We start from the raw sequence: 14,748 nt of genomic DNA on the forward strand, positions 1-14,748 counted from the left end.
AAAAGACCCCTCGAGGTAAGAGAATCACCCACATCGAGATCTCTGTTTCCTGTTAGTTCAGCCCTCAGTAAAGGCCGGACACATGAATAAAAAGTTTTTATGTCTACACCCAACAATTGGGTACTTCCTCAATTCGTAAAGGGATTGCGCCAACCTCCCCACTAATTTTCCAACATGAAAATGGAGCTTGGGAAAAGTCAAATAGAATAGGAAACTATTGTATATGTATGAGTTTGGCAGAACAGTGAGTAAACAGTTCCACATGGTCTCAAACGGTATGGAGTAAGGTAAACTGGAATTCTACTTCCGCTACTCTGAATGACAGGACTTAAAAGTAGTGTTGGATGTTGACCAGAAAGAAGGGGATTGTAATAGCGAAGGAGAAAAGAAGAGCACTCATCGCACACTGAGTAGCCACTTTATTAGGTACACGCTACTTAAGAGTAGGTCCAGCTCAACTGTCCGAACAACCCGAATTCTTCGTGACATGGACCCAACGAAGTGTTGAAAGCATACACAGGGATTTTAATCCATGTGAATTCAATTGCTTCCCACAGTTGTTGCAAATTGAATGGTTGTGGATCTCCGCTCCAAAGAGTTCATTGTACCTCATCCCACAAGTGCTCAATTGGAATAATGACTGGGGAAACCAGTACAGTAGGTTAAATTCACTTTCATGTTTCTGGAATGAGTTCTGTACAATTCTGTCCTCGTGACAGTTCACATTATTCAGTTGAAAATACGTAATCACAGAAATTCATATCACCATGAAATTCATTTGGAATCTAGTTTTGGATTCACGGTTATTCAAATTTGCAAACTAAAACGAAATTGAACAGTTTGCTTATGCTGACATCAATGATCTTCAGATCACATCACTATCTCTGGGCTATTTGATTCTCTGTGATGGAGCACTTTGTTTGCTCAGTTCGCTGAGTTCAAATTATTTCTAGTACTCAGAATATCTGTCGCTCTATCTCACGAGGATGCGCTCAAATTCTGTTCTTGGCCCACTCGTCTGGGATTTTGTCCTGGGTGAGTGGCTGCTTCGCTCTATTCCTAATACTTCAACAGTTGCTTACTAGACGATCTTACTCTTTTGGTTTATGGGAATTCATGTTCCTCACCAAAAATATCTGCTAACAAAATTATGATCGATTTATGTTCTTGGGATACCTCTAATAAACTTTCCATTTCCTCAGAGAAAAACAAAGCTGCTATTACTCAAAGGTACTCTATTACCTCCTCTTGTATGGCTTTATGAATATTCCCTCTCCATGGATAATTCTCAATTTCTGAGCATCATATTAGACCATAAACTTTTCCAAAAATATATTGCGTACCTGCATGATAACATTATAAATTTTAAAGATTGTCTGTCTCGCTAACCAACTTGGGGTCTTAATCATCATACTCTCCATCTCTTAAAAAAAGTTGTGTTTCTTCCTCTCTGTTTGTATGGTGCTGGCCCTTTGTTTTGGTACCTTAAAAAGGCTCACCTTTAGAAAAATTATCATCTATTCAGCGATGCATGCTTTTAGTGATGCATCGAACATGTACAGTTCCAATAGCTGCGCTTCAGGCCATAAATGGCTGTATTCTAAATAATCTTCAGTGGATTTCGTTTCCATCTTCGACGCTCAAGAACAATTATTTTTTTTTAATACACTTTAAATACTCAGTGTGACCCAAAAACTGAAAAGAAACGCTGCTGGAATTGCATTGTCCAACTTTAGCAGGATCTATGGTCCACTACTTCCAAAGGTCTGTTCCCACCAAAATTTATTTAATTGGTTACGTTTGCTTTGCAAAAAAACATGCTACAATGGTCTTATGGTCTTATTCAAGTTTAAACACACTTCGCTTGTTAACTGGACATGGCTCACTTTTAAATAAACTTTAATCTAACTAATTCACCTTTTGTTTCTGCAGTTAATTAGAGTATTGGGAGCATGTCTTCTTTAATTGTCCACTTTAGAGTGATCTTCGTCAGCGTCTTCATATCTCTTCCACTTAATTCGCTCCTAGTAACGAATCTTCCTTCTGAGAACAAAGAAAATATTTAACCTTCTTCAGGACTTTGCTTGCAAGACATTTATTTACCGCCTTAAACACTTTCTGGAGACTCCACTGATTCCTCTGCTCCAGCTTCCATCTCCCCTGAAAGTTTGAGCTGAAAAAATTACCTAGGCTACAAGCCTACACTGCCATCTCCTGCCTAACTACAGTTCCATCTGCTGAATTCTATTGAACCCCTTCTAGACCTTCTCTCCATCATCGTCACTACTGGCCTCAAACTGGCTCTGAGGTAAGATTCTTGCTGACACAAGCTTGCATGTGTGGGATTTCTCCTCATCTTTTTCTTTTTCGAACCTTCTCATTTCATTTTCGTCTATCCTATCAGGTGCGTGCTAGAGGATGATTGAGTGAGTGAGTCTGTGTGTGTTCTGCCTTCAGCATACACACAGAAGAAATATGATCCCTCTCCAGAAACCTGATGCTCGGTTTGGGCGTTCAGACCCAAATTGTAAAGGTGGGCTATGGTACAGACGTAGTTCAGTCCCATCTCCCCGCTGTGTAGTAGGACACTAGACATGCTTTTCAGGTGATTGCTTCTTGGTGACAAAGTGGCCAGAAACTAAATTTCTAGAGCCTCCCTGTGTAATGAAGTTTGGCGGTAGCATCATGATGGTCTTGGGCTTAGCTTTGACCATTGGTTGTTCTGGACAAAAAAAAAAGGCTAAAGGTTTGAGTACGTTTTATTCGTTTACCTGAAAATAAACGTAGATATGCAAATATTAATGGTAGGGCAATGTACATGCTCATATAGTTGACTCGTCTAGCACCAACTGTCATGCTACATTCAAAGTTATTTCGATCTTTCGTCTTGGCCATTCCCGCACACATACAGTGTCTCTACTTCCATGTTCACCAGTTTTATATCGATTAACAAGAATACTTGGTAGTATTCCTGTAAGTAAGGATATATTTATCTCAAACCCATGGATCGATGGTAGTGTTTGCGCTCGTGATTGAAGCTGAGAACTATACCATCGGGAGCTTATACTCCTATAAGGGTCACCCACGATGGACAGATCAAAGCTAAGCCAACAGAACTAAATCGATCGAAAATCTTCCAGTCTGCACTGGATCATATTTATCTGGCAAATGGAACTTCAAAAGAATAACAACCTGTTGCCATTCCTCTTCTGAAGGGATCTATGTCGTTATCTCATGCCCATTCTACCGTCACGGAGTATGTGCTTTTCATTCTACTTTTATCTGGTACCGCAATATATCTGTCATGCAATGTTTGGAATCAGATGGATAAAAAACTTTCATTGCATTATCTGTGGTAAATTGCTTTATCTAGGTTGGCACAGTGACCCCAGTCTCAGTGGTCATTCTAAATACCAACCCCTTAACGATAGCTTTCTAATTCTTCTCTCTTCGCCACTCCTCCTTAGATTACTGCTTCCATTTCCGGGACGGCCCACAGCAGCTTTCCATCCGAAAACACTGTTTTTAAGGACAGCTAATCGTTTTGGTAGTAAAAGTTCCATTTGTAGAGCAGCATATCTCTGTTATTAGTCCAATCGAATATTGGACAGTGATATAAGGAGTCACATGACGTTGTTTTTCAGGTTCTCTTGACTGTCCTTTAACTGTTCTGAGTGGGAGCATTGCTGTTAACCTTCACCGCTCAACCCTGTCTTCAACTATTGTTAGTTAAGAACTCCCCATCCGTGGGAACGCGAACGCGCGAGTGTTGTAATATAAACCGTGTGTAGGCAGCGTAGTTCCGGCTTTTTCGTTGTCTGTGCCTACCATGAGAGTGAGAACCACAGATGATAAGTACCAACCTGGCGAAGCAGCAAGAATAGAAGCAGACAGACAATGCGACACTGATACACCTGTGTTTGGAGAGGATTAATTACAAACCCGTTCCTTCATCACTCACCTGATCGTCACCGACACAAAGAGTACTGTCGGCAACTCTCTCCTTTTATCTATGACTCTTTCTCTCCATCTTCTCCATTAATTGGAACTTGAGGTCTGATAACACCGCTATCGACAACCCAGTTAAAGTATTTATTTGACGAGTTTGTGTTATCTTTTAGTAGCCCCAATACTTTTGATAACGTGGTGTAGATATTTTTATATTTTCGCGATAAAAGTTTAATTTTCTGGCTTTCTAACAATAAGCGTTAAGGACTTGGATAAGGGGCTATGATCCTATTAAGCATCATTAAACTACTGTGCATTAACAACAGTGTTTTTCCTCCATTAATTAAGTACAGGGAGTCTTTTAAAATGAAAAATCTACCTCTGGGTTGATAACCCTTGAAGTAGTTGCACCCTACATCGAAACATGGCTGTAACGGAGATGATGTCATCATATGAAGATAAATTATGTAATGTCATCAAACTGTCACAACTCATTGCTCATAAATTTCTTCATTGATTTATATAATCATTCAAATCAACCCAGAGGGCTCATTTGAATTTCATTTGAACCCACTTGCGATGTAACAGGAAAAGAAATTTTCGCCTTTAAACACCTGATTGGCAAACACATGAAGCGCATTTAGATTAAAGGGACTTTCAATAAATTTAATCTCTTGACCAGGAGAAATTGTTCCAACAGTAGTTTCAAATTCTGTCCTGATGTCCAAATATTGTAGAGAGTCATACAAAACATGGCTCCAACTCTCGGCCTCTCCGCAAAAACAGAGGTGTATTGCTCAAGCAGGATTTAAACAGTTTATAATTTAATGAACCATGTCCTGTAAGAATATAAGAGCTGAACATGCTCATATAGAACCACTTATCCCATCCCTTTCCACCTCTGCTGTTTTTAATTCAATCCCACTAAGTGTATAATTTATTTTAGGTTTGCTATTCTTCAAGCGTAAGACCTCGCATTTAGCAGCATTAACACATAGCTGCCACTTCTCCGACCATCTTTGAAGTCTGTTCAAGTCATCTTGAAGGAGCGCTGCTTGGCGGTGATCATTAATGACTTTGCCAATCTTTACGTCATCTACAAATTTTGACATCACGCCTTCTCGCTTCGTCGATATCGTCTGTGGAGAGCATCATCTAGCAGATGATGTTCTCCACAGACCCTACATTAGTTTGGAGCTGTGCAGCTAGTTCTTTGACGCTAATACAGCGATCTTTCAGGATTAATGCCTCGATTTTTGCCTTCAATTTTTATAGACCTGGGTAGCCTTCTCCATAAACAGCAACCACTTCTTCGTGGATTGTTTCGGGTGTTTTCCCTTTCAGAAAGAGGAACCGAATCATCACTGATCTGTATTCCAGTTTATGCATAGTGACATTCACAGCTGGAAAAAAAAAAAGAATTGTCAGATTGGAACTAAAATTTGTACGGTTGCTGTAGAGATTTCAAGGGATCAAACAAAAGACACTTTTATCTTTCTATCACAACTACTTCTGGGTGAATACAAATCTTGTTTTAAACCCCCCCCCCACCTTAAAATTAAAGATAAAAAAAGTCGGGGAAATGCAATATAGTATGGTAAACTAGAAGAAGAAGCTTTCCTACAGTCTGCCAGAGACGAATATTGCCTTGCCAAACAGTATCCTTGAAATACCCAAAAGTAGCAGGACTGAGATCTGAACTGCGAAGTAGCCATGTATTGGCAAAATGCCAGTACATGATGCTAACAAACGTGGTCTGATGTTTTACCAGCAGCTATGTGTGGTGGAATTCGATCCTGGACAAAAACAGTTGTGTCGAAATATCCTGTCTCTCTCTCGGACAGGAATGAATCATACGAGGTCGGAGAAAATCACAATAGCATTCTGAATGGTGCGCATTCTGAGGTTAGCGATAGTCCCCATACCCGATGAGTGTTCACAGCGCGAAATTAATCACATCGGACGATTCAAAGGCCACGTTATCCATCACAGCAGAAACCACTTAACTCCACGTAATCCTAACAACACTAATGCATTATTAGAAAAACCTGGAGAAACCATGGCATGCGGGATCGAACCACTTTTCAAACTATTGCCCATGAAATATCCAGTTGTCAAGACAAAGCATGATACCATCTACCACAGCAACAATGATTTCGTTAACAAGCTATTGCAACAGGGCTATACCCTCAGCCAGCAACTATGTGGCAAACCATTAAAAGATTCGTGGTTAGTCCAGGAATCTATCAATAGTTATTCACTACAGTCCACCAAAGTGAAGCACTTTAACCACAACCATCCTGTATAACAGTAAAAGTTAAATATGATCCAAAGAGTTATGAGATTCCTATTCCAAGTTAACGAGACCATATCATTTAAATAAAATAAATTAAACAGATGACAATATTAAAATCATATTAGATAGAATTAAAATGAAACGATAATGGGTTTATTGTTACTTTTAGTCTTTTGTGCGACTGGATCTGACAACCTTTCTTTCAATCAAAAAGAAAAGAAGATAAAAGTGTTTGTTTATTCTATCTTCCGCTGCTCAAAGACCGTATGTGCTGAGAACGTGTGCCAAAGCACGTCCGACGTCACGTGTCGCTGATTCACGATTCGTAAACTATCTTGAGAAGTACGGGTGTAGTTTCGGACAATTTGTTCCTCCTTCTAACAAACCGCAAGTTACCATAATTCGTTCTATCTCTTCTCTTATTTTTGGTGATTGAGCAACTGCTTCTTGTTCTGGATATTGACGCACAACTGCACTCAGGTAAAGAAAGGATGTTATTAACAAAAAGAACAAAATATAGAGAGAAACAAGAAGAAGAAGAAGAAGAAGAAGAAAGAAAGAAGAGAGGTGTTCTAATGCTTCTGCTTATTCAGTATTCCATCGCATCCCCATTAAAGACTCTTCTTTCCATAATTTTGCCATTTCTGGACATATTTCTCTGTCCCATTTTCTTTGTCTTTCCACTGCCTTTTTTTATTTTTTGTTGGTTCTCCAAATATCTTTAAAATTTTAGTTTTGGAAACAAAAATAAATCAGGGACCAGAGACGAGATTCAGTTCTTGAGTTTAAAAAGTAGGAACAGCCATCTTGGCTAAAAATTGCATATAGGAGAACGTGTGAGTTGGCTCATTATCACAATGCGGCAACCAATGCAATGTGTGCCTTGAAATGCAATGAAACACTACCACTACAAATGGAAATTGTCAAGGACATCGTATTGATTCATCTGAGAAAGACAGCTTTCGATGCAAAAGCTTGTTGGGCTTCTTCTTCTTGTTATTATAGGATTTTAGAAGCATCAGCAACTTGGAAAATATTGCTCCCTGTATATTGTCTGTAAATTGCATGTGTTCTGTGGTCGAGTTTCTGTTTCCTGGACGAAAAACCCGAGTTTCTGGGATAAAAAAACCATGCTACCCTCTCCTGAGATCGGCCAAGTCAGCCACATTGTGAAAAAGGCCCATAAAAATTCCTCACGTCATCGACTGGACTCGAGTATTTTCCATCTGGTGTGGGGGAGGATGGCGATTCTACCAACTGTGCTACCCACGAAGTCATGCAAAAGTCATCTTTTTTTTTTTTTTTTTTTTTGAGTTACACTCGAAATTTTTCAATGGAAGTGAATGTGTATCTCTATTCCAATAAGTGAGCTCCTCCTGGTGTCCTCGTGGTTAACACAGTTGATAGGATCGCCATCCTCCTACATCGGGTGGAAAATACCTGAGTTTGAGTCCTGTCAATGATGCGAGGAATTTTAATGCGCCTTTTTCACAACGTTGATAAGTTAGTCGGTCTCAGGTGAGGGCAGCATGATGTTTTCTCCCGGAAACTCTGGTTTTTTGTCCAGCAAACAGAAAATCGACCACAGAACACACGCAAATTACAGACAATATACACGGAGCAAAATATACACGGTTCGTTCTCCACGCGTTCGCGACCTTCCTTGAATAATTTGCATCCATTCCAGCACTAAAAGACCCTGATAAGGAGTTCCTGTATTCCAAAAGTAACTGATAAATTTCCGGTTCCTTCACATTTTTCTTGCCCACAGTTGGGAGGGTCGCTGTCCTCCCCACACTAGGTGGTAAAGACATGATTTCGAGTCCTTTCGATGAAGTGAGGAATTTTAATGGGCCTTTTTCACAAGGTGGCCAAGTTAGCCGGTCTCAGCAGCATAATTTTTGTTTTTCATCTAATAAAAGAAAAATGGACTTCAAAACACGCGCAATTTACAGACAATATACACGGATCAATACGTCCTTAGTCTCTGATGCTCCTAAAACCCCAATACAACAACTCCTTCCTTAAAAGAGAAATAATAAGGCACTGACCCACAAAAACTAAAAACGTGCAGAAGCCTTCTTATTTCATAACCTGTTGCTATTGACAACCAAAGATCGATTTTGAGTTGCTATTAGCAAGCAAAGATCGATTCAATACCCTGGACCAGGGTAAATTTAAATTGACTTTTTATAATTAATTTTTTTTTAAACTACATTCTATTTATATTTAAAATTGTAAATTAGATTTTGTTTATTTTCCCACAGTTGAGCGTGCAGATTTAAAATTCCAGTTGCGTATTAATGCCTTATAAGTCCACCTTTTGTTTTTAACTCCCACTTGTGCACCTTAACCTTCCAAGACTCCTAGATAAAGGTGGAGCTGAGCCTTGAGGCCTACGCTGCATTCAATACACCCCCAGTCGCCATACAGTCTGATCGCAGCAGCTTTGCATCAAATATCAATTGTTTCCTTCTGTTTGGACCACACTACTCTGCCCTCCCGCCCTTTGCGTGTCCTCTCCTAGCATTGGCTATTCACCTCCGACACGAACGTGACACAGACTACGTGCTAGTCCATTTTAAACGACTCGCCTGCACCGTGTGGGGGAGGCGGACCATCACGAGTGATATAAAAGCCACTTAGAGGGGGAAGGCATTGTTTCGAAGAGAAACGTTCCAGCAGCATCTGACTTCTGAGAAGAAGCGGTTTTTTAACTGATAAACGTTAGACAAGAGTGGTGGAAGGAGTTGCCGCGTTCACTGATCCCATCTTCCTGGTTTTTCTGCTAGCGTTCTGCTGTAGTCTGCAGGTAAGTTGTGCAACACTGCATAGAACGGTAAACATCTTTGTTTACAGTTTGATCGATACAGTTCATTGTTTACCATACCTTTTTTTAAAGAGTGTATAAATTCAAATATTTTTTGCATAATAAATAAGCTAGTAATATTAAATATGATAATAGAAAGACAGGAAGAGAATAAAAAGTGGACGAGCCGGGTGCCTTATTAGAGTCCCGGATGTTTACCCAATGCCTCTTCCCTAGAGGTCAGCAGGTTCTAGAATAAATGCAGCATGCACTTAAAGAAACTAGGGGGGGGCAACCATTTCCTGTAAGGACACAAATAAGAAAACATACTAAAGCTGCTTCAGATGAATACCGCATTGCAGCAACTGCAAGGATACAACTGACGAACCTACGTTAATTACAGCACTGCTTGAATGCTGACTATTAAACTTAAAATCTACATTTCGTTATTGTTGAAAAGGACCAATTCTTTTGTTTAAAAGACATGAGGGAAGGCAGATTAATGACCCCACTTCTGAAACGAACATAAACCGAATTTATTCCCCCCCCCCTCTCTTATTTTTTCAGTTCAAATAAAATCAGTTTACGTTCGTTTCAGTATACACCGTTTTTAGAGTAAACCGAGGATGGGGAATAACTTTCCCATAATCGAAAATTCGTTGATTCTAACGCAGGAATAGCAGTTTTTAAGGATTACTTTTTAATGCGTCAATCAGCAGTTCTTGAGGAGTACAATGAAGAGTTCTTACGCCACTTCAGCTATTATAAACTCAACTTACGTCCCTCCCTCCCCCGTGAACTCCTCTACGCCATTACCCAAGAGGAGGTCACGAAATGCGTAGCCTGCATGTTTTAATATTACCGCCGATACTATTTTAGGATATCCTCTCTACTACACAGCTTATAACCTCACATGTGGGATATACATCATCCAGTTAAATACAGCTTCCTAGCAACCCTCCTTCATTTTATTTTTAAGGAAACTCCTGTAGGAGACGGAAGATCAAACTCCACTAACAATAGCAAATCTGGGTTGGTTCATATTTATAAAGTGATGGGATTATATTTGGAATGGGAAAAACAGGAAAGGACTTTCAGTCCGCGCACAACGTTCCCACGTGGTGCGTCTGCGAGTCTGTTGTTAGCTTCCATCTTGTTCAAATGCGCGAGCACTGACAGCTGCCCGAGTGCCAGATGCTAGGCAGAGCGTGTTATCGATAGGAGATGCGCTGTGTCAGTATACAGTAAAATTGCCTTCTGATTTCATGAAAATGTTGTGCCCTTTTAGGGCCGGACCTGGAAAGAGAGTTTGCTGATCAAGATTCCTCAACAACGTAAGTACAATTATTTTTGTATTAAGGAATTATAAAGACAGAACTTTGATTGGAAAGTCATGGAACACTTAAGGCTTAATCAAAAGCAGTGGCGTATCATCGTAGGGAGGGCATATGGCCCCTCTTCCCATCCCTGATCAAAAGGTTACTCCGAAATCGGGGGCTGTCGGCTTAAAACTTGGATTTCTTATTTGTGGTGTAATACGAGCTCGAACTCGAGAGGTTTCGTACCGCAACATCACGCCAGACCACAGATAATGGCGCATGCGCTCTTTGATCGTTACTTTTGTTGCCGCAATGTTATAAATGAAATTGGATTTTAATTCTTTCTTTCCTTTTTTTGGTAAGTGGTGGCTGTTGTGGTTTTAATAAACAAAAAACAAAGGAGTTTTAAGACATTCCTGTCTCCTTGAGAGTAATTGTAGCTTTTGCCTAATTTTTGAATAAATGAAAGTTCGAAATAAACATTTTGGTCAAAAAATGTAAAATAAATTTATATTTTTTTCAGTTTGATATTTCAAAAAAAAAAAAAAAACTACCAGCCTAAGTTAACTACAGCACTGCTTCAGTTTAATTACCAAAACTGTAATATGTTTAAATTTTGGTTCGAAACCTGAAACCGACTATTTTGGTATCTACCAAAAGATAGAAATCATCTTTTGGTAGATCAGAAAAAAAATCTAAATTCAGCTAATTTTATTTGCTTAGCAGAAAAAACTAACTCTAAGAATAAGTTTACATCATTCTCCTTCGCTTGTGGGTTAATACCATTGCATCCGGATGGACCTCTTAACTTCCTTCCCTGAATTCTTTCTAAACAACCAACTATATTTCCCATTCATTCATCCAATCGGCGCATGACAACAAACATATCCAGTAATAAATAATTTCCATATTTCTATTGGTCCGATTTTAACAAAATTTGGGATCCAATGAAACTTTCTAAAAGAACTAAATATAAAAATTTAAGTCTATTCAGTAGTTGAGTTATTACATGCGGACGAACAGACGGGTGCCCAACTTTTTTAAAAAGAAAATTACTTAAACAGAATGTACAGTATGATTTTTGGATTTATCTTGATAAATTCAAATAACTGTCTACAGCCACTAAATTGTTCGCAGCCCCTCCCAGGGCTCCTGAGTTGCCAAGCCCTTAAAACAGCCCCTTTGTTTTCTCAAGTTTTGGACCTCTTAATAATGGCAAATATTAATTAAAGTGGGAAATAATTTTCGGTTAGGATCTTTCTGTTGGGTGTTATTTTTCTTAAATGAATTGGAAATAGCGTTGAACCAAAAAAGTATAATATGGATGGCTGGATGTCTAGACACAGATGGATTTTAATATATAAATGTTTTCAGAAAGGCTTAAATATTAAAAATTTATCAGCCATACTTTTCAAAACTGCCGATATCAATCAGCTTTTAAGTTAATGCCAGTTCTAGACAGTATTTAATTAGTAAACTGTGCTCTATAATTCCAATTATATTAATTCCATTCTCACAATGGATGCTGCCATTCTGTAGTTGGTAGAATCTATTTCCTCTGAATGGGGATAGTTAAATATTTGAATTATTCTCATGTGGGCGGTAACATTAATTACTTTTAGTGACTCGGTAGGTTAGAAGACATTAAAAATAGTTAACTGTCATTTTTAAAAAAAATGATGGACAGCGCATGCCTCGTGCATTCGTCAATGGCAGCTAGCAATTATTGTTATCTTTTGGTTAGGTGATGTTTCAGAATCCTGCGCGTAACTCGGGTTCTGTTAACGTCAGAACACTTTGCTCCTTCCTGCGTATAATTTTTGTCTACTCACCGATTGAGAAACTTCTGAATGGTTCGTTTATGATGAAAACCTTCTTTCTATGCCAACTTCTAAAGAGTGTCGCAAGCCCCAAACTTATCTTTGTAATATCAAATCTTTCGTCAATCCTTTTCTGTTTTGCGTTTAATGTACCCGCATATTACGTTCCTCGTTATAAGGCTGCATCCTTTTTCTTCTATGTCCAGAGACAAAATAACCCATAACCACTGCAATTGAAGGGACACTATAATCTCCTAGATGGCACAATTGAGTTCCCCCAGTGGGGGGATCACTGCCCTTCCAGCCGGGAAATATTCGAACAAAAAGTGCTTAAAAAGCAAACAAAAGAAAACCTTCCTCGTTGCTGCTTCAACGCAGAACATTGAAGAAGTTCCGCTCTTTAAACAGATACGTTTTTCCTTGTACCATTATTTGTACCAAACAAATACCTTTGTACCATTATTTTTGTTTATTTATTGTTTTGAAGACTCACTTCTCATTTTATATTACATAAACGAACTGCTTATCCACGTATCACTGAACACAAAACAGAGTTTAACATCCAAAAACAAAATTCACGATGAACACAGCACACTCGTGACAGATGCAAGTATTTCATCATGCGTCAGCTGTTTGTTAATAGGAAGGAAAGAAGTTGAGCAAACTAGAAACCCTTCTGGAAGAAAAAGCCAAATAACTCCCTACCCAATATCTGAAACATTTAAAATTATTCTTTCCTGTCCGTTTGAAAGTAGCTGACATCCCTCAACTTTGATAAATTATTTTCCCTTTTGAGTACCACGAGATCCATCGTGAGGTGTTCATAGGTGATGGTATTGACACGTACCTTTCCTATTGACCTCCTTACCAAGAAGTCACGTAACTAACACAGAGCAGCCTTTCTTTTTTTAGAATCTGTAAAAAATTAACGCGTTCTCAGAAGTCTTTACCGCCAAGTGTTGCTGCTTCACAGTGACAGCCAAACCCAGTCACTTCCCTTGTGACTAGTGGTGGACGCAACACACCACTAGTCATACGCTGGTGATTGAAATCACCTCCCAAAAAAAAACTCGGGGAAATTTTGAATTGTTCATTGTTGTGGGTTCGAAGAAACTTCAAAGTTGTGCCTCACCTTGATGATATCAGCAGCGTGGTGAAGCCTCAGCAATATCTGGAGAAAAAACCGTTATAGGTACTAAATCCTAAAATTCGGTAATCTATTGGTGGGAAAACAAACCTCAACATTATCTCAGGCCTGAAGCAACAGACAACCTTGCGAACCCTAAGGATGTAAAAAGGGACTTGGCGCACGCATAAAGATTATTAATCACTGGAGCTGTTGACCAATGGCAGTCCATCTCATTCTGTCAGTTTGGGAAAACGTAGTTGACACTGGCCTTTGTCACCTTCTTTCCAACCGCCCATAAGTTCAAAATACAAATTAAAATTCAAACTTTTTTTTCTTTCTTTACAACAAACCGCATAATTACAGTGCAGCCAACTTCAATTAAAGCGAGAAGAGTTCATAAAGGGTTTCGATCTTTTTCGGGTTTTTTTCCGCAGGAAAAACCCCCATTTCCAGATGGTATTATAATTATTAGCTGATGGAAAGTCATTGTTTAAAAGAACATCAAGATTTCTTTGCCACTACATTGGTGACGTCACACCATGATAGTAATTGACAAGGTTTGCCACGCTCCACTGTCCTTGTCTACCAGTCAACGGTTCAGAGGGGGTTGCCTTGCAGCTGGCGAACTAACAGAGATGAATTTCCTTGTGTGGATAGTACTCTCAGGTAAGGCTTACTGTGTAGAATGGAAACTAGTTTGTTTACATTGTGATGAATGGTGTGTGGCTGGGATAGTTCTCTTAAAATGAATTTTACAAAATAAGCTTCTACTTGTTTAATCTAAACGAACTGTAATAATGCAAAACTGTTAATTTTAGATTGGCCAGAGCCTTGCATTTTGAGCTCCTATCCTGTGTTAGTAAACATAGGATAATTCAAAAGTTGCTTTTGAAGCTCTTGATATATTGGTTGCCATAATTCTCAGTTCAGATGGGCTACTAGGAGAGTTCATGGATTCCTTCAGTGATATAGAAGAATCTGGAAGCTTCATTTTAGGAGGATGTAGATTGCTGTAGCGGGTGCAGAGAAGAGCAACGAGATTGGTGATGTGGAACAAAAGGGTGGTCTTACCAAGAAAGGCTTCAGTTCTTCAAATTGCAACGCCTGGAGACTAGGCAGCTGAGAGGAAATCTAATTGAGACGTTTAAGGCTTTAAATGGATTGAGTAAGATCAGTACTAATGGCAGCATCCTTACTCTTGCTCACACTACACAGGAGGAGGAGCACAATTTCAAATCGAGGAAGGTTGGTTGCAGAATAGATGTACGAAATTTTGTCATCAGCAACTGGATAGTTGATTGTTGAAACAAACTTCCATTTGGTCTTATAGAAGTGAATAGTTCGGATAAATTCTAGGAAGAACTGGATAAACTATTAAGTGTGATGGACAGGTAATATGGGAAATTGTTGTTACTGTATAAGCTTGC

General features: G+C 39.1%; 1 protein-coding gene across 4 annotated transcripts in view; it reads left to right on the plus strand.

Moving 5' to 3' along the window:
- Positions 1-8,814: 8,814 nt before the first annotated feature.
- LOC150083864 (uncharacterized) overlaps positions 8,815-14,748 on the plus strand; it is a 56,071-nt gene continuing 50,137 nt past the window's right edge. For 2 of the 4 annotated variants that reach the window (XM_090374906.1, XM_090374910.1), the window contains exon 1: positions 13,885-13,987. In XM_090374906.1, the coding sequence (XP_090231032.1) occupies positions 13,957-13,987 (31 nt within the window). In that variant the 5' untranslated portion in view covers positions 13,885-13,956. Of the gene's footprint in view, positions 9,057-10,101; positions 10,388-13,884; positions 13,988-14,748 lie in introns of those variants that run through there. The other 2 variants (XM_090374908.1, XM_090374909.1) reach the window with 2 other exon arrangements.

This window comes from Mastigoproctus giganteus, chromosome 6 (genome assembly GCF_048544385.1).
Source record: "Mastigoproctus giganteus isolate SK-2022 chromosome 6, ASM4854438v1, whole genome shotgun sequence".
Classification (NCBI taxonomy): domain Eukaryota; kingdom Metazoa; phylum Arthropoda; class Arachnida; order Uropygi; family Thelyphonidae; genus Mastigoproctus; species Mastigoproctus giganteus.